At 41.1% G+C, this 25,552-nt stretch overlaps 1 protein-coding gene across 4 annotated transcripts in view; it reads right to left on the bottom strand.

The window, feature by feature from the left end:
* The window catches only part of C6H10orf143 (chromosome 6 C10orf143 homolog), an 84,266-nt gene that overhangs the window by 50,492 nt on the left and 8,222 nt on the right, over window positions 1-25,552 (bottom strand). For 3 of the 4 annotated variants that reach the window (XM_069239735.1, XM_069239732.1, XM_069239734.1), the window contains exons 2-3: window positions 21,579-21,655; window positions 14,147-14,264 (exon numbers count right to left, since the gene is read on the bottom strand). In XM_069239735.1, coding sequence (XP_069095836.1) covers window positions 14,147-14,221 — 75 coding nt within the window. In that variant the 5' untranslated portion in view covers window positions 14,222-14,264; window positions 21,579-21,655. The remainder of the gene's footprint in view (window positions 1-14,146; window positions 14,265-21,578; window positions 21,656-25,552) is intronic. The other variant, XM_069239733.1, reaches the window with a different exon arrangement.

Genomic DNA, 25,552 nt, shown 5'->3' on the forward strand with positions numbered 1-25,552 from the left:
ACCATTCATGTTGTAAATTTACAGAAACCAATCCCATAGCAGCAGCCTTATTGAAACTGAGCAAACAGGCACTTGATGCTGCTCCTTTAAGCACATGAATCGGTGCTTGCATCTTTGTTTTCTTATGTTTCACTGTTGCTACAAATGAACCTTGACTTTTCATGGGTGTCGATGTAACCCATGTATACACTTTGGTCTTCGATGCCTTGAGCCATGGCAATTGAGATAGTTTCTTGCATTTCTCTTCAGGCATTATGTTTATCGCTGCACCGCCGTCGGATAATGAAATGTATTGAACAACCATTTACATTCAATGTAATCTTTAGACAGTGCTTGTAAGATTTGTGGCTGTGAAATGTCCACTTTTCTTTGACTTACATTTTTCTCCGCGTTTGGCTAGTCCAACACGCGCACATTTCTCTGAGGTAGGCATCATCGTGGCACAATCATCTTCTTCATTTTAACTTGATAGTGAAACAGAAGAACTGTTTTACGATGATTAAGATGTTGCGGCTTGGCCTTGTGGCACATGCTGAACGTTGCTTCTGGAACATTCTGGTGGCCTTTTTGTCTTTGCACTGACACATGTATTTTTTCCTTCGCTCTACACTGTCACAAAATGGTTCTCTTACCCACAGCCTTACATATCAGTCCAATGGTTTGACACTTTCCTTTATGTGGAAATGAAAATCCACATATAAACACATCTTTTTACGTGTAGACATCAGTGTGTTTTTCAGTCTTTTGTTTTGGATTACTTTTTGCACTCATGACTGACTCTCTCTGGGCACCTCTGGCAACCTCAGGCCGCCATGTCAGTAGCTTGTCTCTCAGCACGTTCCTCAGCGCTGGCAGTCATCAGCACTTGCTCCAATAAAATCTGTTCTCAGCATTAGTCACCTGAATTAATCTGACAAGCATCCATCAATAATTCTAAGACACATAGCTTCTTCGTCATTAAATTAATTGAACTTGCAGTGTTTGAGGGTATAGAGTCTTTCCACAAATTCTTCAATAGTTTCACAACTCTGACATTCTTCACTGAAAACTTATCATTCACAATCAACGTTTGGTACTGGATAGAACTTAAGTTTCAAAGCAATTTTTAATCTGACGGTATGTGACTTCTTCGTCTCAGCATTTTCTTTATTACTTCTTTCACACCATCACCAGTAAGATTTTTGAGTTACTTGATAATCTTTCTGTTATCCGTCTCTTCAAGTGCATCAATGAAATCTTCAACTGTCTCTATTCAAGCAGTCCATCTATTGCTAGTATTTTACTTTGTGGCAGTATCAAAAGGTGCTTGTGGTTTCAGGAAGGTGGAAGTGTTATAAACTAGTATGGAACTTACTAACGTTGAAAGTAGCTAGCTCTCTGGCACTGTTACATGGTCATGTTTATGCAAACTTTCTCTAGAGTTCTTTGACGTGCGGGCCTCAGGATCATTTTTAACATTAATTGGTACAGTGTCTTCTCTCTTAGCTGCCATCCTCAGATTTCACAAATCCAACATTTGCTTCCAACTCTTTGCTCTTTGAAGACCTATGAAGTTGTTCTGAGCTTGGTGAGCAACTGCTTCAGGTATGGACAGCGCTGTAGGCACAACCCTGAGCACTTCTCCGTGAGCCATTCCAATTTTAGTGGGCTCAGTAAGCTATTTATTTCCTCCTTTTTAAGTATTAGTTTGTTGACCTCTGCCTTGCAGCAGTTTGTAAACCTGGTTGAGCAACAATGCATAGGCTTCTCAGTGAAGCTTTCTTTACATTCAAACACTTCATACCAGCTGAAATTGCGCTTGGGCTCCACATATGCCAACCATCTACTTGCCATTTCGAAGAAGGCACATGCAGCACATACAAGCAGCTTGCTTGGACCACATCAAAGACTCCATGAGAGCACTGTCCTTCTTCTGGTTACTTCTCCCACATCTCATTGCCAGCTGTAGTGTTGTTACCAGCCTGGGTGCCCACCAAAGGCTACGCCACACACAGAGCTATAAATCACAAGTTCTTATTCCTCTGTGTGTACCTGTGAACTCCAACATCCTCAACCAAACATTGATTACATTTTATTCTAGTGATTATGTCACAATGATACAGAGTCTGCTTGGAGCTAAAAAGGTTATGTTCTAAAACATGCAAGACACTACAGCTTGCTGTGTTCCTTCCTTGGTTGTTCTGCTGCAGTCGATAGGCAAGTTCGTGTCAGCTGGCTGAATGTCTGATGGACACTGCAGCATGGTCTGGTTTAACAGTTCTTCAAAGTGCTCCACCCAGCTTTATTGTTGGTCTTCGTTAAACATGATTGTATTCCCAGCTTTGACCTAAACAGCTTTTTCTGGCTTGGTGTAGCTGCTGAAGAGTTTCCATGTTATGTCCTAGAGTTCTTTCAGGGTTTCCATTATTTGCTGCTTACTGTACTTCTGTGGCAAGACCATTGATTAATCTTTACTTGTCTGCTCTTAAGCTTCTCTTTGCTTCCTTGTTAGTTTTGGTGTTTTTGCCTTGAGCTATTGCTTTTTATGCTCTTGTTTGGCTGGTGTTGACTGCAGCTTTCTTTTCCTTTCTCACTTGGATTTTGCAGAGAGCCTTGGTGGAGGCCCTTTCTTTATGCCGGTGTTTCTTAGGACCTAGTGCCTCCGGACAGGTTGATGATCTTCTTTCACTGGAATTCTAATTGGTCTCCCTCATCTTCTAGTTCTTACAGGACTTGAAACTTATTCCGGAGGGTGACTCATTATTGCCCCTGTTTCGGTGCATCTTTGAGGAGGGTGGTGTTACATTGCTGGCATTGGTTTGTTGGTTCCATCCATGCTTTCTTCAGCTTTAGCCTGCCCATCGCAAGGTGATGATTTGACATCATGTAGACTCTTTTCACCGCTCTCCCATTCTGCAGAGACCTTTCTGAACTTCTGGGCAATGCAGACATGGTCAATCTGATTCTCTTTTGAAAGAAGTGGTGACACCTATGTTGCCTTGTGTATTCTTTTGTGTGGGAGTACACTACCACCTATCACCGGACTGTTCAGGGCACAGGGATCTGTTAACCTCTCTCCATTTTAGTTCATGTTACCAAGGCCATAGTTGCCCAGGACTTCTTTGTACCCAGTGTCACTTCCAGTCTTGGCACGGAGGTCCCTCATTAGTATAGTGATGTCTCTCTCAAGTCATTGTTCTAGGATAGACTGGAGCTTGTTATAAAATTATTCTTTTTCCTTTTCCTTGCTGTCATTTGTAAGTGCAGAGTACTGGATACAATTCAGGTTGATCTGCTTTTTCTTTGTTTAGAAGGTCACTATAATGATTCCTGGACCATGGGCTTCCCATTCAATCATAGCTCTACTGGCTGCTGGCATTAGCATAGTGCTACTCCCAGAGAATGTGGGGTGTTCTCTTCCTCACAACCAGAATACAGCAGCATTCCAATTGGAGACCATCTTTTCTGTCTGGACTGTGTGCATCTGGCCTTGCTGATGCCAAGCAGGGCAAGATCGTATTTTTCATCTCCACTGTCACTTGGGCTCTCTTGCCTGTCTCATACATGATCCTCATGTTCCATGCCCCAATGGTGATGGTCATGGTCAAAATCAGGTATATCAGCTATATGGCTTCCAGGGATCTCTGGCTTTCACCACAAGGCACCATAGCTCTCAATGAAAGAGATTCCTTTCTCCCTAAAGCCAGGATGCCTCCATAGTTAGGATTGTTTTGCATGGCCGGGTAGCTAGCCCCACACATAACCATCCTCCTTTGGCAGCTGGCCTTGGGACCGGCCATGAAGGAGTTGCAATCTGTATTAGTTTTGCCTTTATTACTTCCAGGATCAAAGTTAGTGATGGCCTGGACAAGTGAGTTGCCAGTTTTCTGAAGTATGTTGAAAAGCTCCAATTCTGTTCATAATGTATTGTTTTTGGGGTTGAAAGGTGCCGCAGCTGTTTATCAGAAGTTTGTCACATCATCTTGAGTGATCACGACTGTCTAGCCTGATTCAACCTGTTCACTCCCTTTCTCTATTTTATAGTTGCTCTTTGGTTCTTTTATTATGATTGTTTTCTAGATCCTTCATCTTTGACACTGGTCATTTGTGGATATGAACTGTGTATTCCTTTTTTTTTTCTAGTTGCTAATTTACTGTTTTCTTATGTCTGTTTTCCTGAACGTGTTTTTCTCTATTGTAGAGCATTCTAATACCAAAGTGCTACAAAAAACACCAAATAAATAGTCCCAGTTTCATCTATGTGTACTGCGGCATTTGGTCTTGATTAGCAAGTGGGCAATAATGAATTACCTGAATATCGTAGCCAAAAATATTGAGAACCAAAATATTGAGTAGGTAACTACATATAAGTAAATATGAATTTACGATTCTTAAGAAGTATTGTCAAGGTACGTATCTGTGGAGTACGTATTTTTATCCGCTACTTACCTATATATCTTGCCTATCAATATTTTGGTCATAGATATTCTGGCTACAATATTCTGAAAAATTGATATCTGCACCTCCTTCCTTCCTGTGCACCTCATATTCCTCCACGAGAAACAACATCTCAGAAAGGGAAACAAACACTCAAGAGTTGTGGAACCAAGTCCATGGACAGAGGTCTAAAAGGAGAAGCAAACTGAAACTGATAACAAGAAAGTGGGCTCACAGATTTAAAATGCAGCTAAATACTGGTATTACAAATAACTGTATGCATTGGTAATTCAAATAATAACATCTAAACACTACTGCTATGTACACAACTGTCATTGGCCTAAGTATCTCCAATCACCCGACCAGCCCTGACTCTAAATTTAAATGTAGCCATGTCCCTCAATCCTCAAAATTATGCGAGATTATGCAAAAAGCAAACCTGGCATTTAGCACTACATTTTACTGCAAACTGCAATCTTGTGTCAGTTTTGGAAGTAAGGGTGCAGTTTGCATTAAAAAATAGAGAAAAAAAACACAACAAGTGGCAATCACATTCTGGTCATTCACATCTTTCCCATGCTTCAGTTATAGGATTTTGGTGCAAATGGGGCATAATTACGCAATGTGGCACAATGGTGTAATTTGAGGAATTTAACATAACAAATTTAACTGGAAATTCCCAAAGTGACATGAGATTACACCAGAGTATCAGAAATCTGCCGGGGCCTAATTCTAAATGGCAACATAAACTCACATCTCATTATTGAGATACTTATATGGCTCCAATCCATAATATTTAAAATTGGCACATATATCATTATTTATAGACTTTAAGATAAGTTCTCAATAACTCAGTGAACTGATCACATGTTAGATAGAACAGTGCAGCCTGCAGGTTACAGATATTACCTGTACTTGCTCTTCCTCATTGTCTAATGGGTTAGCCAGCCCTAACCACCTTACTTCCCCCTATTTGGTAGGAAGGCCATAAGGCAGCATTGGTCCCATCATTGGTCACATTTCCCACACTACTGTGGAGGTCCCAATTGCTTGTCCTATGGTAAAGCAGTTCACCCTCAGAGATGCGAATGTCATCAACCATGGGCAAGGTGGGTGTAATTTTTAGTACCAGTATTTGTATAGTTACAATTGCCTTTGACCTGTGAGAGACAGTTCAGTAGTCACAGATGCATTATGATGTGCCTTGTAAGCTGATTCCTCATCACATTCTCATCGCTTTTGGGCAGTGGAGCACCTAGCTGCAATCCCCTTCTTTTCCCACATTTAAGAAGAAGGATTAGATGAGATGAAATCATTATGAGCATTTCCTAGGTTCAAGACTACATTTCCCATGCAAGTGTACTCAGCAGCTGGTACTCTAGTTATGCAGAATAAAGGAAGTCAACTCCTTTAAACATGAGCAAAAGAAGAGGGCTGGCTGCAGCAGACATCAGGAGTAGAAAGTCTTCAGAGCGGTCAGCCTTTGGGAGGATTGACTTCCTCCTCCATTTTTTCTGATCTCAATTTTGCGCACTTTACCACTGAACCCAGTGATAAAGCATTCCACCACATGGTCGTGAGGATTTTCCATCCTTAAAAGAAATTCATTGGTGGCACGTGGAACATCAGGAGACAGCATGGAGTGGAGGGATGTAGGAAGGGAATTAGGGATAAGAGGAAAAGGCCAGCTGCAGAGATGCAATACACAGAGATTGTCAAGTGAAAACAATAGCAGCAAACTCTTTATACACCCTCCATATCCCACTGCACACATTCTCAGAATCCCTACCTGGTATTAAATGTATACAAGAGAAACGAACAGCAGTGTAATGACACTATCTCTGTGGGACTCAAATTCTACTACAATCACACACTAACTGCGTGGGCACTTGTAACACTCTTTCATTGTACACATTCCCTGTGGGGAATTGCACAGCACTGCAGTCAAACAGTAAATTTGTATGCTGTAATTGCACACCATCTCAGTGGGAACTTAACACTAAGTGCACACCTACTCTATGAGGACTTGGGCAACACTAATCACAAACATTCTCGTTGGGGACTTGAAAAACACGAAAATCACTATCTTTTTGGTTACTAGAAACCCACTACCATTTTACACTATGTGGGAACCTGAACAACACTGTGATCACACTGTCTCTTTGAACACTGTAATCACACACTGACTCTGTGGGGACTTAAACAGCAATGTAATGACACTATCTCTGTGGGAGGACTTGAACTCTCCTGTAATCACACACTATATATGAGGGCACTTGAAACTCTCTTTCAATGTACATGATCACTGTAGGCACTGGAACAGCACTGTAATCACACAGTATGTTTGTACGCTGTAATCATATCCCATCTCAGTGGGGACTTAAATCTGTCATCACACACCAACTTTCTGGGGACTTGGGCAAATTTAATTACACACTATCTCTGTGTGGATTGAAAAATAGTCTCTGAAATTCTGCTCCTTTAAGGAAAAACCTGGAGTCAATGTGGACCCAAGGGATGTCCAGATATAGAGGAGGTGGGGTTCTCAGAAGAACTTTGATCATAGAGCTTAGGTTCACCTAAAACCTTAAGTATATCAATTTCTGCGTCTAGGCCCATTCTACCTCTTTGTTTTAGGTATGTGTGAAATAGTGCCCACATTTTTTCAAATGGCTGGATGTGAGGTTTTAAAAAATGCTTTTGCAGCAGTTGTTTTTATTTACTGATCCATTTCGGATCGATGAAAAAAAAGAAAGAAAACACCGATGTCATTTTGTAGGCGCAGGCATGATGAATGCATACATGCACCAACAAAAAGACTTGGTGGACATGTCATTTTACATTTTTCCTAGAGATGGAGAGCTTGTCTGCAAGATAAACTGGGGTGATGGTCATGATGGCTTTTTAAATGATGCAGCGAGTTTTGAACATAGTGCTGCAAGGAGGACCAGTGGAGGTCATCAAGATTGAGTTGATGTGATTTGTTCAGGATGTTAGTGATACATGCAGCAGTCTGAAAAACAGTGTGAAATACACTATCTCTGTGGGAATTCGAACACTGTAATCCCACAATATCTCTCTGCCCTATAATCACCTACCATCCCAGTGGGCATTTAAATAACACTGAAATCACATTGTATTTGTGGTGACCTAACCATCACTAATCACATGCCAGCTCTGTGGGGACTTAAATAACATTACACACACACACACACACACACAATCACTGTGGAGACTTGAACAGCATTGTCTGAATGCACTATCAACTTGGTTTCTGAACAACACAGTAATCACACACTATGAGGGAAACTCAAATATCCTTATAATTGAACACCCTCCTTGTGGGCACATGAGCATTGCTAACACCAACTATCGCTGTGCTGTGAGTACAAAATCACAAATATCACGAAAACAACATTTACACAGACATCAGCATTGAATGGTCTTCTTAAGGAGGAGATATGATCACCCTTACCCCTAGAAATTTGGAGCACAATATATTTGTGGGGAATTGAATATCCCAGTAACCACATACTATCTCTGTGGGGAGTCGCACATCATTATCTTCACATGCTACCTCTGGTAGGACTTTCATCATAGTTGACGACAGCATCTATGAAGAAACTATGATACTACTATTATCACATTTCACATTTGTGGGCATCATCAGACACCATCTCTAGGCAGACATTACCCTTACATTCCATTCCTAGGGAGATGTGGTCCAATAGCTACTTAGATATAAAGGAAAGTAACTAATCACACAGAGTTCCACTTGACCACATTCCCCCATCACTTCATTTAATTTCTCCATGTGTTAGCCCCTTATCTCCTAAGACTGAGTACTAAGCAAAGGATTACAGTTTTAATCTCCCTCTGGTAATTGAGCACTAAGTAAAGGGTTACAGTTTTAATTTCCCTTCTGGTATATGATATTTTCTGACACATTTTTAACATAATCCATGTATTGTGTACCGCTAGGAAACATTCAACCATGCAATTATTATTAGATTATGATATTATTTGTGTTCATTGCTGATCATTCAGCCTGATGCCCACAAGTGTATTCAACTACAAATGATAATTATTGAATGAGTCCTCACAAGGATGGTAACACATGTTCAAGTCCCCACAAGGATGGTTCCGTGCGCGTAATTAAATGAATAACATATTTGCAATTTGAAGCAGGATCCTGTATTATGAATTTTTACTCATCATTTTTCTGTTATTGGTCTATTTTTAAAACATTGGGAAAGGCTAGTCCCCCACATAGTCCTCACAAGGATGGTAACACGTGTATTGGTGGGGGAAGAGAGAAGAGAGAAGAGAGAAGAGAGAAGAGAGAAGAGAGAAGAGAGAAGAGAGAAGAGAGAAGAGAGAAGAGAGAAGAGAGAAGAGAGAAGAGAGAAGAGAGAAGAGAGAAGAGAGAAGAGAGAAGAGAGAAGAGAGAAGAGAGAAGAGAGAAGAGAGAAGAGAGATAGTGTGCGCGTCTGTGTGTGTGTGTGTGTGTGTGTGTGTGTGTGTGTGTGCGCGTCTGTGTGTGTAGTGATTTGCTGCTGGTCACTACACAAACATTGCAAGCCAAATGCCAGTCAACACACTCCGTCAACTGTCAGGCGGTGTAATTGCTGTATCAGTGCTGTGATGGTATGTAACTAATGGGCCTGTGAATGGCGCTGTTTGATGATCTGCGTGAATGCCTGTAAAGCAGATGGTGCCTTGACGTGACTTTACAGCCCATGAGCTGAGTCACTGATTCAGCATTCTGAACTTTCAATTATTAACACTAAATTTCATTTTTGTGAAATCATTTGTTAATAAACTTTACATTTTTAACTTTTCACTCACCCTTGTGCCATATCAAACCAGTATGAGTGTGTTTTTGAGAAGTAGATGACCATGCAGTAACATTTGTCTGTCTCTGTACAATGTCTCTAGGAAAAATCTACCAACCCTATAGACATTTTTGTAAACTAGACACCAAGGAGACTCCAGGGTGGCTCGCGTGGATCCCTCAAAGTACTGGAATATGCATAGAGCCTCAAACTTCCTGACACCAAGAGTTCCCACATATCACCTGATAAAAATGGTAGCTTACCTGTATGTGTAGGCCTAGTGCCCATAAAAGGGCAGGGTCCAAGACGCTATGTGGTAAAATCAACAAAGGGAGTAGCTGCAGGTTTTGAGTCTGGGTTAGTCTGCCACACAGGAAGATCTACCAAAACCCAGGTATTTCTGAAAACTAGGCATACATGGGAGTACAGGGTGGTGTGCCTCTTGTGGATCCCACAATGTTTTCTTACCTACAATGGCCTACAAACCTCAAAATGTAACAAAAAAAACACACATTTTGTTTGCATTTCTGAGACGTATTGTTCTATAAAGGAATCCACAAAATTCTTACCACCCTTTTTTCCCCCCACTTTCCCATTAAAAATGCTGCCCCACTTGTGTGGCTGGGCTTAGTGCTTGCAACAGAAATGGATCAAAGTAATATCAATCAGAGTCCTCGCAAAGGGGGACTCTCACTGACATGGTGTGATCTGCTCTGGTCACAAGCACTACGCTCAGCAACACAAGTGGGGCAACATTTTTATTGGGATAAGAAGAATTGCTGGATGAAAAACATTTATGGATTCCAGAAGTTTACATCACAGAAAAGCAAGAGAAATGTGCAATATTAGGCAAGGTCTGAGGTTTGCAAGGTCTTCTGGGTAAGAAAACCTGATGAGAGCCTTGTAAGTCACCCCAACCTGGTTTTCCGCATGTGTCTAGTATGAAAAAATGTGCTGTTTCCTCTCGCGGCCACTAGCCCTACCAAAACAAGGGAGGTATAATTTTTATCAGGAGACTTAGGGGAACATAGAACAGTAGTGTTACTACCAACTGCGTGACTCTGCATTGTGCCTTTCAAATGTAAGCCAGTGTGTAAGAAAGAGGATATTTCGAGAAATGTCCTCTAATTCACGTTAGTACGAGTTCCCACACATTCAGAGATGTGCAAATAACCACTGCTTCTAAACTCCATATCTTGTGCCCATTTCGAAAATACTGAGGTTTCCTTGATACCTATTTTTCACTCTTTATATTTTACTGTATGAACTGCTCTATGCTAAGAAACTAGCAGAGAAGCGGTTAAATTAGCACCTTTCCCATTTTCGTCAAATGGGAACATTTTTATTTTCCACCCTTTGAAGAAATCAACCACTATAACGCAACATGTGCAACACCCAAATAAAAAAGAAAACATTTCTCATTTGAAATGAAGGGATTATTGTTTTACATCAACATACTGACTGAGTGTGGGTGAGCGGGGCATTCAAAACAAAATCATTCTGACATGCATATTACATTATGTTAAATGCCATTTTTGTCTTCGACAAAGGGGTTTTATTTTCAAATTGTGGAATGGAATTGGTTAGTAAACGGAGGTTTCAATGTGAATGATTAATCTATTTAAGACATAAATAATATTCAATCACATTAGGGAAACTACTCACAGCCGACAGGGTAATTTTCACAAGCTTTTCAGCATTGCACAAGTTAACTATATTGCAGACGTTTCTCGGAGTTGTCTAAATGTCACCAAAATCACTGAACACTAACATTCAAGTTAAAAAAAAAAAAAAACACCTGTTTGAACATATTATATATCTATCACTCCACAGTAGAAGGGGCAAGTTCATTATGCAACACTTTTAAAAATAAAATAGTAAAAAAAAAAAAAAAATTTTTAAACCTTTAGGTTTCTCCCTATCCCCGAGCACAGTTTCTGAAATCTAATATGGCATTAGGCTCTTCATTAGGGTAATGTGATTATCTTAGCAGTGCTTAGACACCATCTGAAACTGGAGTCCAGTCAGATTTGTACGTTTTTCATTTAGGAATTGGCTAATCACTGACTGGTGTATTTAACTTTCCTATCAGACCACTCCATTTTGTGTAGAAACTACATCCATGGCATAGAAAGATAAATGCCACCTATGTGGCACTCCCTGTGCCATTCACTAGTGTGAAAAGGAAACCATGGCTGCAAGCCTGCCACTGTAGCCTAAGTGCTGCTGGTTAAACCTACAACCCGACCTGTTGACCTGAAATAACCCTTTTAAAAGGGTAAAACCCTTCCTTTTTATAACAATAAGTCACCCCATGTAGGCACTGTAGCCCACAAGGTAGGGGGCATAGTCTTTAAAAATGGCATATGTAGTAATTTAATGTTACTATGAGCCTACTGGGAACCGCCACCAAAAGCTATTTATTTTCACTGTGGCAGGTCCTGGCTGTCCTCAGAGAAAACTATAGCATTCATAATTGCATTAATATAGCGCTTACTACCGCTGACGAGTCACTGAAGCAATTCAAATCTCAATTCAGTATATTGAGGTTAGGGCCAGTTAGAAAATTATTTCAATAGCTTATTAAGATTTATTGAAAGACCAATTTAATGGTAAGGGCTCGTTCATATTAGCTCTCCAGCAGCTGTCAATCAAGTGCTATGCCATAATGAAGTGTGGAAACTGTTCTCATAGTAGGGTCAGTATTCTGGCAGTAGGAACAAGTTTAACTTTTTCTGGCAGGAAAAACACAATTAACTTCAATTGGGCCTGCCCTGTCAAAAGTAAATTTTTAAGTTGACTCCTAGAAAGACCCCAGCCTTTGTTCACATACTTAGGCTGGTACCAAACCCAGTGGGAGGATAGCTACCAATTGTGATCGACCACAGAAGAGGGGACTGTTCATTACCCTGAACATGCCTCTGGGTGGGCTCATAGGCTGTGCACAAGGGAAGAAGAGCTCCCCCATCTTGGATTTTGGAAATAAGGTGCACTGTGATTATTTGCATTAGGGCAAACAGGAACTGTGACAAAGGTGGGTAGGGTTGCTCCTGGTAACTTTTACCCCGAGGGTCAGGGAAAAGCCAGGAGTCAAGTTCACCCACTAGTTGGTGCCAGGCATCAATAAGCAACCCATAGTGAGCTGGACTACCGACGACATCAGAGCCCTACTCAACCGAGGAGAGACGGCTCCGATTCTCCTTGATCTCTCGGCAGCCTGCGATACGGTCTCTCACCGCAAACACATTGCAAGGCTACACAACACAGGCATCCAAGGAACCACTCTCAGATGGATCGCATCTTTCTTCACTGGAAGAATGCACAAAGTTTGCATTCTCCCCTTCACCTTTGAACCCAAGGAAATCATCTGTGGATTACTACAAGGATACTTGCTTATTCCCACCCTCATGACACATCTGGCCAGCAGTCAAAACCTACAAACTCAATATCATACATTTACACTGACGATGCACAACTCATCCTCTCTCTGAAGACACCACCAACGTCAAGACCAACTTCCACAAATGCAAGACAGACCTCGCCAACTGGATAAAGTACAACTGCCTGATCTTCAGAAACAAAAGCTCCCACAGGACACAACGCTGCAGCAAGACTCATCCTGGATCTCCCTGGATGAACAAAAAATCACCCTCTTACTCAGGGAACTCCACTGGCTCCCTGTATAGAAAAGATCCCAGTTCAAGTTCCTGACCCACGCAAACAAGTCACTACCCAGCTGCAGACCCACCGACTTGAACCACCGCCTAAACTTCAATCACCCCACTAGACACCTTCACTAGGTTTCCTTTTCTCTAACCCTCACCCCCACATCTGATGTAGCAGATAGGGAGGGGTGAACGCTTTCAATTATTTTTTAATGAAACAGAATAAAGTACTGGATATCAACCTGAACAGTTTTTTTCAAATTCAGAGAAGGTACCAAAATTGGCAAACTGAACAGAATTAAATTAACAAAGCGGCTAGGAGGCAGCTGTCTTTTGAAACGTTTTAGTAAATAATAAAAAATAAAAAACTCCCTCCCATAAATCTAAAAATAGCTTCAAAAAGAAATTACATGTCTTCTTCACATGGGAAGACTGAAGATTCAGCAATGTAATGTTTCAGTCGCATGCCTGATGCCTTTTATGCAGAATAAAATAAGAATAAAAAGGCAGATGTGCATTTTGTGCTATTTTGACTTACAAAATAGAAGTTGTGCTCGACCAATAAAAAGACAATAGCCTATTTACTGATTTTAATATCGGGGTAAACGTGAAATACCGTTCATGTTAAGGTTTTCTGAAATCCTCAATTTAAACAAATATCAATACTTTCCCGAAACCTACACTGGGGTGGACTGGCCGACAGGGCTACTTGTAAAAGCACGAAGGGCTAGTGTGACAGGTCAGTGTGTGGGACTGTTTATGGTATGGTGGGCTGTTTTTGTAGTATGGCTTGAAAGCTCATCTGTCACCAGAAAATTATGTTAGATTAACTAGAGAAGGGTTGTGGCTTCACCCACACCGTGGGAGCTAGAAGCACATGTTTTGTTTGGGCAGAAGTTGTGTGCTTCCCAGGGGCGGCTCCTTCGCTATCGCACAGGAGCGTCGCCCACTGCCTGAGCCAGAAGCAGAAAAAGAAAACAATAGTTTTCTACCACTTTATTTTTCTGCTTCTAGCACAATAGTGCAGGGAGGGGCTTGGCCACAGAAGGTGGGAGGGGGATAGAGTAGTCCCAAGTGCATTTGTGTTTTGGCTGGCTGTCTGAGGTGAGGGTGAGGGGGTAAATACTGTGCCACACATTCTTAGAATTGCTATGATAACACAAAGACAGTGGAGTAGGTTCCTGTATAGGACACAGACCATTCTCAATATGCTTACATAACTGCTCTTACATGGTTGGAATGTCCCCCGGTTTCCTCCACAAGGCGGCGCTTCTGAGAGCACGTGAAATCCATCTGCACCGACATTCTGGGATTATTTAACGTCCGAGCAGCAGGAGTCCAGAAAACTCTGTACATGCAAAATAAAACATTGAGACTATATTTGCTGCGATAATTTTAGACTGTTCCCCCATACCTCCCTTCCTTGCTATTAATACAGTTACTTGTTTATTTTATTGTGTGCCATGTGCAAGCATGGAGAGATTGTCACTTGTTAACTCAATCCTCCTCAGCGCTGATTCATGTTGTTTTGACTATAAAAATTATTTCTCGATGTCCATTCTTTGAAATAAAGATTTTCTGTTAACAGTCTAGCTTTATCTACTCTTTGCAATAATTTGCTTAACTATTTTAGGAACCACTGCTTACAGATACGATTCGCATCCTTGGGTATATCATTGTTAGGGTGACCTGACCTTCCGAATTTGCCTGGACAGTCCCGGTTTTTGAAGGAGTGTCCCAGTGTTCAGACACTTTCTTCTAAAACCAAAACATGTCCCGTTTTTAAGGGTGGGTCGGGTGAACCTGCACAAGCAGCCCTCAGACACCGGGGACAGAAGTTCACTGGTTGAAACTCTCCTGCTCTGCTGCATCACCTCATTCGAGCAAGACAGCAGGATTTAATGAGGTGTGAATCAGAGCCAGCATATGTCAAGGCCAGAACAACCAGTCTGACATAGGCTCTACATAGAAAGTGAATGTTTATATAGATGATAGATAGATCGATCGATCTAGATGATGCCTTGTGACCTAATAGGACATTTAGACGTATTTCTATGTCTAGGTCTGTGCCCGTCCCATTTTTGTGGTCTGGTAACCCTAATAATTCTATTCAACATATACCAGGAGTTTAATTTCATTTAGCGATTCCCAATAGTTTGCAAACCGACCTACCACATTAATATTCATGAGTTAGGTCGTAATTTGCGAACCATTGTGAATGGCTATAATCACACAGAGATGGTGGCCTACTGGGCTTTTAATAAAGCAATCTTTTAAATAAACCATTTTTTTTTTTTTTTTTTTTTTTTTAAATACAGCCCATTTTCCTCAAAGGAAAAAAGAGGATGCGTTTAAAAAAGATAAAGAAAACATGTATTTTCATTTTTTAAGAGTAGGCAGTGGTCCGTGGGTCTCGTTTGCGAATGGGTTACTACCTACTTGAAGTAGGTGGTAAAATGTGAATGTTTTGTGACTACATTTCAGTCACAAAACATTCCTACATACCGCTGCGATTTGGTATTAGGAAGATACACCCTTGACAAGCCCCTTCCTAATAATGAATCGGTATGTAGTCACAATTCAAATTTGCGATTCAGTAACAAGTCACAGAATCACAAATTGGAATTCATACATACCAAAATGCATTTTTGTGATCGCAAACGACCCGATCGGGCCATTTGCAATCGCAAAAATGCATGATACATCTGGTCCCGAAAATTAGATTTTCTTTTTAGTTTCACAATTTCTTTTTCCAGTAGTTGCTTCTCACCAGAACAGACTAAAGCGATTTCATAATATTTTTATTGTGCGTTAGATACAAGGAAATTAGAAAAACATATTTAACATAGACGTTTGACTATGAAATGTCTCAGTGTATCTTATAAATTACCACATTCAAAAGGTAAAACGTTTTAAATTAACTGACATTGCAAAATGAGGCACCCATTTTAAAATACATTGAAAACTGCCACATATAACACTTTGCTGATAGCCACTAAATAAATAAGACAAGTAAATTGAAAGGGATTGTTGGAACTAATTTATTTCAGGTACTTGTAGCACCACGGATCAGCAAAGGACCATTAACAATTATAATGTGGTCATCTCCGGAATCATGTCTGCAAGAATATTCTGTGAGCAAGGCGTGAATACTCTAGTTGTTTATGAGAGCAGTTTGATGTACTCACACATCTGTTATGGAAAGAAGGCGTAGTGATATGTGGGTTGATGAGGGTTGTCTCGGGTACCAACTATGAATCTTCTGGGTACATATTGACAATTTAGGAGCCAAACAAAATGGAATATTTTGGTAGTGTGCATCTGTCCTATTGACAATTTGCATCCACCATCATTAGTAACCCAAATTTGGATTTGGCCTTCCTCTGGAGCCCAAGTAGGCATACTCATCTCCATTCTCAAAGTTTAATCAGAGACTCCTTGACACACAATTTGCAATTCCTTCAATTTGTGAAAACAAACTTAAAATGTGAAGTATGTTCTTACCCTCCTATGATGTGCAATGTTAGCAATTTGTAATTATGATGTTAGAAATGGGGTCTTTGGTTGGCAGTCAGGTTGCCCCCTGTCCAAGCAAGGGCCCTCACTCTAGTCAGGGTAAGCCACACACAATCCAAATTATCCTGTGCCCACCCTCTGGTAGCTTGGCACTGAACAGTCAGGCTTAACTTAGAAGGCAATGTGTAAAGTATTTGTGCAATAAAATCATGAAATAACACAGTATAGCACCAAAAAAATACACCACACAGTGTTTAGAAAAATATATAATATTTACCTGATAAGATGCAGGTCAAAACAATTAAAATGAAATAAGTATATGTTGAGATATCACTGTAAAAGTGATATAAAGTGTCTTTAGTCTTTTAAATGCAATTAATGCCTCTTTCAAGCACAAAGTACCTGGTTCGTGTTCCAAATCTCCGCAAAGAACCGGAGAGGAGGCGATGTGTGGAAAACAAGGAGGTGTGCGTTGATTTCTCAGCCCGCACACAGCGATGCGTCATTTAGTTTTCACGCACGGATGGAGGTGCGTCTATTTCCATCGCTCATCGTGGATCCTCTTCGGGTTGCAGGGCTTTCGTGCGCCCTAGGAAGATGCTTGGATTTCCGGCACTGACAGGACGAAGTAACAGGGGCTGCATTGATACAGTGGGCGTTGCGTGGAAAGTTCTACCACATGGCAGGCGCTGCGTCAATTACTCTGTGGAAGTCGGGCTGTGTCGTTCCGGCTCGGCTGTGCGTCGATCCAGTGCGTTGAATTTTCGGTCGCTACACTGGCGCTGCGTCGATCTTCTCATTGCAAAGTCGGGCTGCGTTATTCCAGTTCGGTGTGCCGTGAATCTTTTACCGCAGTGCAGGCTGTATGTCGTTTCTGGCAGGCTCTGCATCGATTTTCACCGCTCAAGGAGTCCTTCTTGTAGAGATGAAGTCTTTTTGGCCCTGAGACTTCAGGGAACAGGAGGCAAGCTCTATCCGAGCCCTTGGAGAGCACTTCTGACCACAGCCAGAGAGCAGGAAGGCAGGAGGGCAACAGAAGGCAACAGTCCTTCACAGAAAGCTGTCAGGTGAGTCCTTTGAGCAGCGCAGTTCTTCTTGGCAGGATGCAGTTTCTGGTTCAGGTTCTCTTCTCCAGAAATTGTCTTGTCAGGTAGAGTGTCTACCTCAGAAGTGCCTGAGTTGGTAGGGGCAGAGGCCCTGTTTAAATACCCAAATGTGCCTTTGAAGTGGGGGAGACTTCAAAGAGTGGCTTAGAAGTGCACAAGGCCCCTTTTTCAGATCAATCCTCTCTGCCAGGGTCCGATTAGGGGGTGTGGCAGGCCTTTGTGTGAGGGCAGGCTACTGTCCTTTGATATGTAAGTGGCAAGCCCTCCAACCTCCCAGCCCAGGAAAACCCATTAAAAATGCACATGTATGCAAGTGAGGCTGAGAATCCTGTTTGGAGTGTGTCTGAGTGAATGCACAAGGGAGCCGTCAACTAAACCTAACCAGACGTGGATTGGAAGGCACAGAAAGATTTAAGTGTAGAGAAATGCTCACTTTCTAAAAGTAGCGTTTGTAAAATAGCAATAGAAAAATCGAGCTTCACCATTAAGCAGGATTTTGTATCACCACTCTGGCCATACTAAATATGACCTGACTACTCCTTTCATATCATGATCTACCACTCAAACAGTATACGAGGGTAGCCCCACTGCTATCCTATGAAAAGAACAGGCTTCACAGCAGTGTAAGAACGAATTTAGGACTTTTACGCTACCAGGACATATAGAACACACATGTTCATGTCCTGCATTTTACCTACATAGCACCCTGCCCTATGGGCTACCTAGGGCCTACCTTAGCGGTGACATATGTAGAAAAAGGGGAGTTTAAGGCTTGGCAAGCACTTTTAAATGCCAAGTCGAAGTGGCAGTGAAACTGCACAAACAGGCACTGCAGAGGCAGGCCTGAAACATGGTTAGGGGGTTACTTGTGTGGGTGGCACAACCAGTGCAGCAGCCCACTAGTAGCATTTAATTTACAGGCCCTGGGCACATGTAGTGCACTTGACTAGGGACTTACAACTAAATTAAATAAGCCAATTGGGTATGAGCCTAAGTCACCATGTTTTACGGAGAGAGCATATGCACTTTAGCACCGATTAGCAGTGGTAAAGTGCACAGAGTCCTAAAGCCATCAAAAATGAGGTCAGAAAAAGAGAAGGAGGAAGGCAAAACGTTTGGGGGTGAACCTGCAGAAAAGGCCATATCCAACAACTATTTAATAAAATATCAATGAGACAGAAAAGGGGCATTTCTGGTGATCAACGGCGCAGCGTCACCTGGGCCCAACAGTACCTTTTTCTGTGATATGTTTAAAACTAACTGTACTTTAATTATTGTTTTAGTAACCATTTTGGCCTCCTTGCAAATTAGTGCTCAAAATATATTCATGATCCAGAATGGGCTTGGACTTCGTAAACAGTGTGCTAGTTGAGTTAGCCTTTTAGTAACTCACAATGACCTTCATTGATCAGAATTAGCTCTCAGTACCCAAAAGGGTTGAGACTCTTCTAGATAAAAAAAGCTCCACTTCTCCTCATCAGCAATATTTTTCATTAATCTCATATTTCCCCAAAAATGTCAACCTCCACAGTGCTAAATGTGGCCACTTTAGCATTACAGAAAGCAAAGTGCCCAAATCTGAACCACTGCACCTGCAAAACCTTTCTTACTGAATCCCCGAATATGATTTATTAAAGACCAGGATTAAATACACCCATTGTCTAAGTTTGAGCAAGAGTTTTATGAAGTTAATAACCAAAGAATCTGCCTATTATGGCTGGAGTTCTTACATGAGTTCCATGGTAAGATAACATACTGTTAGTCAAAGATGACAGAAGCCCATAAATCTACAATACCGATTACATGAGTTGAGTTTTATTTTAAAGGATCGTCTAAGCACAGAACAATCTTCCTAGGGGAGGACAATGGACAACACAAACACAGCAGCTATAGTTTTCTTAGGGTATACAAACCATTATGGATGGAATTCTTGAATTAATCTCAGCCACTGGTAATTACTTGGGCTGCATCCCAATCCATTGTTACTTCGCATACCATGGCACCTCAGACTGGACCCAGCTATATTCAAACCATCTTAACCCTCTTCCAATGGGAACAGTCCAGCCCGAACCGCCAAGCCAGATACAAATTTGTAATGATTTAAGGGTAAACAGAAAAAAGAAAAATAAAGTGCCTAATGTAGAATGGAACCTCAGTGCAATTTCAGGAATAGGACAATGAGGCCCGAGTCAGATACACCAAGTGGATTGGGCCTAGGGAAAATCTGGAAGTCCAAAAGCTGAAAACATTTTCAAGTTCCACTTTAAAAAAGGACTGTCAGTTTTTGAAGAAAAGGTTTGAAATGTCTTACAAGACACAACAGAGAATGGGACTTTGTCAATTTATGAAAGAAAACAAAATAAAACATCCTCCTTGCACGGTGATTACTTACATGGTACCCTTCACCATGGCTTCACCTAAATGGCGATACAAAACTTTGGTGAAATCACGCTGAAATATTTCTGAATCCCAACACAGAATGGCATTTGGTTGTTTTTAAATCGGGGGAGCTTTGAGGATTAAGTTAAAATCCAATTCAGTGTTGTATAACTGTCAATCGGATACCTCACTGAATTCTTCAAAAGTTTCCAACCTTTCTTCATGTGGTCGAAAAACCACAGGATGTCACAGGAGACACTTAGAGACTCTCAGGGTGTCAGACAGAAGGCATCGTCAGGGTCCAGTTCTGGTTTAGTTGCTACTATCAGCTGGGCATGTTATGAAAAAGGCCTCTTGCAGTTTCTTGTGTTCCTGTAGCCACACAGGAGATCAGCCAACTGAATCCTGGAGTTCACTTCTTTCTTCTGGGTACAAAGGAGAGCAGGTTCCGCCCTTCAGATCGCCTCACAGGTCTCAAACAGCAGATAAAAGGCCTTCTTCTGTTCTTCTACAGGTCCAAAAAGCATTCTGTGGAATGGTCACATTTACACCTGGCACCAGCTAGTGGGTGGGGTGACCACCTGGCCCTAACCAATAGGGTAAAAATTGGCCCAGGGGCCACCTTACCCACTTTTGCAGCAGTTCCTGATTGCCATGATGCAAACAAAACCACAGTGCACCTTACTCCACACATTCAAGGTGGGCAAACCTTTTGCACCTTGTACAGAAACTGCGGCCCACTCAGAAGTGTGGCCAGAGTTATACACATTCTCCTCCTCTGTGGTCACTCAAACCCTGTTCTGAGGTAGCTTTCCTCTCACTGGGTTTGGTTCCAGGTTAACCAATAAGACAAAGGCAGGAGCCTCCAGGGTCTTCAGGCAAGGAAAGAAAGCTAACTTTCTAAAAGTTACTTTTCCTATACATTTATTAAAACCTCAACTTCACCATTGAATTGGGCTTTTAATATATTAAAAAGAAAAAAGGTGCTTGAATTATTTTTCTAGCTGCTCCCAAAACCAGAAATACAGAATTAATATTGTGATTTGTATTCTAGTTTCTCAAAGGACAACCAGGGGCTTTAAACTACAGTGGTTAGGCTACAATGGTGGGCCTGCACCCATGTGTCCCTTTGTCACACTAGTCGAAGGCGTAATCAGTGCTGTAGTCCAACGGTGACTTACGTTTTCATACAATGGGTACAGTTTTACACCATATACCATATCTTAAAGGAGATTTAAATATGCTAATCAGGATTTACCCACTTTCTACTTGTGTCAGGGGTCAGAGCTCATGCACTGGGCACAGGACTGTAATTCCCAGTTTGCAGAGCCTAAACAAAGGCAATAAACTAGGAGCAACCATGTCATAAGGGACATTTTCTTCATAATGCTTAGTTATGTTTTCCTGGCATGAACACTCAATGAATACTTCTGAACCTGAAAAGTCCTTCGCTCAGTGTGGTCAACTGAAGCTGTATCATTTTCAAACATTTGCATTATTTGAGATTGACAAATGCTCAATTCTGTGCACAATTTTTCTATCCCCCATTACACGTACATACACATTTTATATAAAAGTATGAATTGGACTACAACTCTAACAGACTATTCTCAACTTTCACCAGGTCAGACACGGAGGATGGGACCAACAAAATAGCTCACCCGGTTTTGCACTGCAACACTTTAATTGTAATCAGCAGACCAGCTCATTCAGCCCAATGAGTGACTTCTCCGTTTCTCTAGAAAATATGCCGAATGTATTAGATTACAACGATTACACAATACTTCTCTACAGGGTGGACAAAGGGAAAAAAAAAAAAAGGGAAAAAGTGGGTCATGTAGGGAAGAGTTTTTTTTTTTTTTTTTTTTTAAAGCCGGAATAGACTACCAGAATGGTATTAGCCTTCACCAGTACGTTTGTAATTTCGTCAGCATCATCACTGAAATGTTTTTACTGTGTTCAGTAAAGAAATCAAGTTTAAAAAAATCATTGAGTTGAAGCAATTTTTTGTGTAAAACGCAACATCAAAAACATACATTCAGGAACCAAGGGACACTCACACAGCATCATGCAGATATTATAGGCAGTGAGAGAAATATTGAGTTGATAAGCCAAAAAACAAGTTGTCTTCTAGGATGCGTGAGGTGCCCTGATGTCGAGACTTACCAATCATTATTATAATTAGAGTCCAACAGCATGGAGCCAGTTTTCAAAAGCAAACATCAAATTTGGCTACTCGTTTTCAAAAACTAATTATTCTTACGTTTTATGTATTTATTATAAAGTTAATCTTTTTTTTTTTACTCTTCTGCACAGCAACTCTCGTCAATAAATAGTGAATCAAACGCTGACAAATCATCTTGACATTTTAAACCTCTTCACCCTATCACCTTTAAAAACCTTTCTGGTTTCTCAATACCCATCAGCTGGTTTGAATAGTCTCCAAAAATTAACTAATTTAAAAAACGTAACCTCACCTGGGAGGCATGACTTATTTAACCACTACAATCATATTTGTCTTATCGACCGATTGCACTAGTGATTACATAGTAAGTTCAGAGTTAATATGGGATTTACTTCTTACACTGACTGCCCTACATTGGTGTTGCAAAAAACGAAAAGAAAATATGAAAACTTAAGCGACTGCGGGAAATGTTCCCTTTTGACTGAGACCAGCACTTTTTACCCCCATACATCACACATTTCCATACTACCGAGTCCACAAATGTTTTTACATTCATCTTCAATTCGTCAACATTTTGCCACCTGAACTAAATGTAACAGCACCGTAGAATAGCAAAACATCACAGAGAGACTACAATCAAAATCCTACTACCCTGTTTGAAGGGTCACCACGGAAGACAATCCTCTTCGTACAGGCTTCTTATACTCCTGCAGTTCACACCTCAACCTAACTATTCATTTGCATAATCTATTTCTTACTGTTATCTGTACATGAGGGACTTGTTTTTTTCCTGTTCATAACAAAAGTAGTGTAGTCCGTTCCTTTTAGACAACACCAGAGTCTACCTTTATTTTTTTTTTAAATATAAAAAAGATAAAAAAGGAGGTAGTTCCAACCAATGCAATGGTGGCTACTGTCCCACCACCAAGAAGAGTGGTCAGTTGGCAAAAGTCAATTTTTCAGTTCACAGGGGTGTGTAGGCTTCAATAATGGGGAGATGTATGCTCACTTGGTCTGTGCAACTTGGCAAATCACAAGTGCAAAACAAACATTACAATGTAATCATTAACAGCTCACACCAAGTTTAAATAAATGATAAAGATTTTTTTTAAATGTCAAAGGTTCACACCTTGTAGCAAAAACAGGCAACGGAAAAGCCACAAGGCCTGTGGATGGTATCCATGAAATCCTCAAGTTTTATAGCCAATACACTCTTGGTTTTGAGGTCTGCTGGGGCACGACACTCTCGAGTCACACGCATTCAATAAATGTCTGTCCTCATTTGTTTGGAACTGCAATCTCCAATGGCAAACTTTTATTTTAAGGTCAGCAGCATGTGGATAGTTGGAATAAGGGGCTATGCAAAAGGGGCATGTGCCAGGTTCTAACATGAGTGTAAAGAAAGAGGATGAGTGAAGAATACTGCTTTCTGACAGCTGGACATCGGAGTACAGACTGCTCTGCGGCATACGAGGTCGTACTACATGGTTATAATTAGTTTGGATACAAAGAAGGAACCCACTTTTCCTCATGAGTCTACCATGTGCGCTGTCGTCACAACTGTGCACTTTAAATTAAATATAATATTTTTAAATTTTTGATGTCTGGATGTTAGAAGAGTTGTTGCTGGGTCTGGAGTTCATGTCCAAGTTCAGATGTGCCTTATATTAATCCATCCATACATTTGTGTACACGGTATAATTTCACAAGTCTGCCACTAAAAACACTTGCTTCGTTATTTGCTGAACTCATGTAGAAGTAAAAAGGCACTATTGAAAAGTAAGCCCATTCCAGAGGAAATTAGAGTCTGCTTCTTGATGAAGTGGCGTGGTGTGAATTTAAGGAGATGTAAGCAACAACTCTTTGTTAATTAAAGTATGAGAAACTCCTAGCCTGGATAAAGAAAGGCGGCCTTGCCTCTAGTCTTGTCCAGTAGGAATTTCCTTTGCTGTTTTAAAGGAAGAAGAAAGGCCTGTGTTGGGAGAGACAAACCAGAAGAGCTAATTTCGCCATTTAAGATCTTTTGCCACTTGTTTTGCAGGAGGTAGTATAGGCATATGTCGGTTTCCTGAATGTTAAGGTGCAGAGAGGATGCAGCATCTCTAGGTTAGGTAGGTGTCATGCCAATGTCGAAATTCTCTACCTCTTTGTTTAAACCCCTGTATAGGCAGGATGAGCAGAGGATTAGCCCTGAAGGAAGGGGGAAGGACCAGGAGCCTCGGAGTGCACAGATTAATGATTTGCTAGGACTTTACCACCAAGGCTGGTAGCACCAGATCCCTGGACCTTCTCCAGACATAGTGGGCCGTGGATCTGCTGTGGTGACCTGCTAGAGCATGCACTGGGGACTTTTGTTCTGACTTGACCTGCTGTACTGCCTTAACAGAATAGGCACTGTGGACTCTGGCTCCTGTGTACAATCTATGTGAAAGGTTTAAGACCAAGGATGCTGGATAGTGCACCTTTGAAGTCGGTCATTAACGGCTAGTTGAGTGCTGCTGTGGAGATTTAATGTCCACATCAAGAAATCACCAAAGATGGGGAGGAGGGCATGGCCAGGGCCCTTCTTGTGACGTTGCTGTTGTAAGTAGAGGGAACCTGTGGCGTAAAAGGTTAAAGAAAATCTTACCAAGTGTGGAAGCATGGCTAGCCACCTTTTTTCCTAATCCAGGGGAGCCCCTTATCTGCTATCACTGGTGCAGGCTTTTGGGAGCAAAACACTCCAAATCCGTATATAATCAGTCAAGGAGGGATCAACATTAATATTGTCCGATTGTGTGGGCATCTATTCAAACATTGCACAAGTTTTTTAAGGCGGGGCACAACTGTTGGTCTTGTAAATGTTCACATTTGACGGAGTCCTTAGGATATGGCTTTGGAAATAGGCCAACCACTAAAAAAATAATTAGTACGATTACAGCTCATTTAAACTGAAAAATCTGCAAATCACTCAACAAACCTTGAAGCTCAGCACATTCTCCCACCCCTTTCTCTCTGTAATCGATCAGCTCTCACTAATCACTCTATACAAAAATTTCACTGCTATACTCACTCTCTGCACTATAACCAGTTATCCCATATTCACCGACCCATGCTATTAATCACTAACACACATTAATTCTCACTCCTTATCCATTCGTCCCTAAAACTCCCATCATGATTGTATCTGTGAAAATAAAAGTAAAAAACTGAGCTGCTGTTTATCAAAAATATGAGCCTTTTAGAGCAAATACCTGTTAAAAGTAGTGATCTTTCCTTGTTTCAGTATGAACCTTTTGTAGGCGTTAATTTGCTACTTTTTGGCAATAGTTTTTCATTTGAGACTGTTATAATGTTACTGCTCAAGAGATTTATAATGTCTCATCCTTCCTTTCCTAATGCTTTAGTTCTTCATCTTTCCTGTAGCATATTCATGATCTAATATGCTTGGAGGTAGATACTGTAAAATTT

Source organism: Pleurodeles waltl, chromosome 6, assembly GCF_031143425.1.
Source record: "Pleurodeles waltl isolate 20211129_DDA chromosome 6, aPleWal1.hap1.20221129, whole genome shotgun sequence".
NCBI lineage: Eukaryota > Metazoa > Chordata > Amphibia > Caudata > Salamandridae > Pleurodeles > Pleurodeles waltl.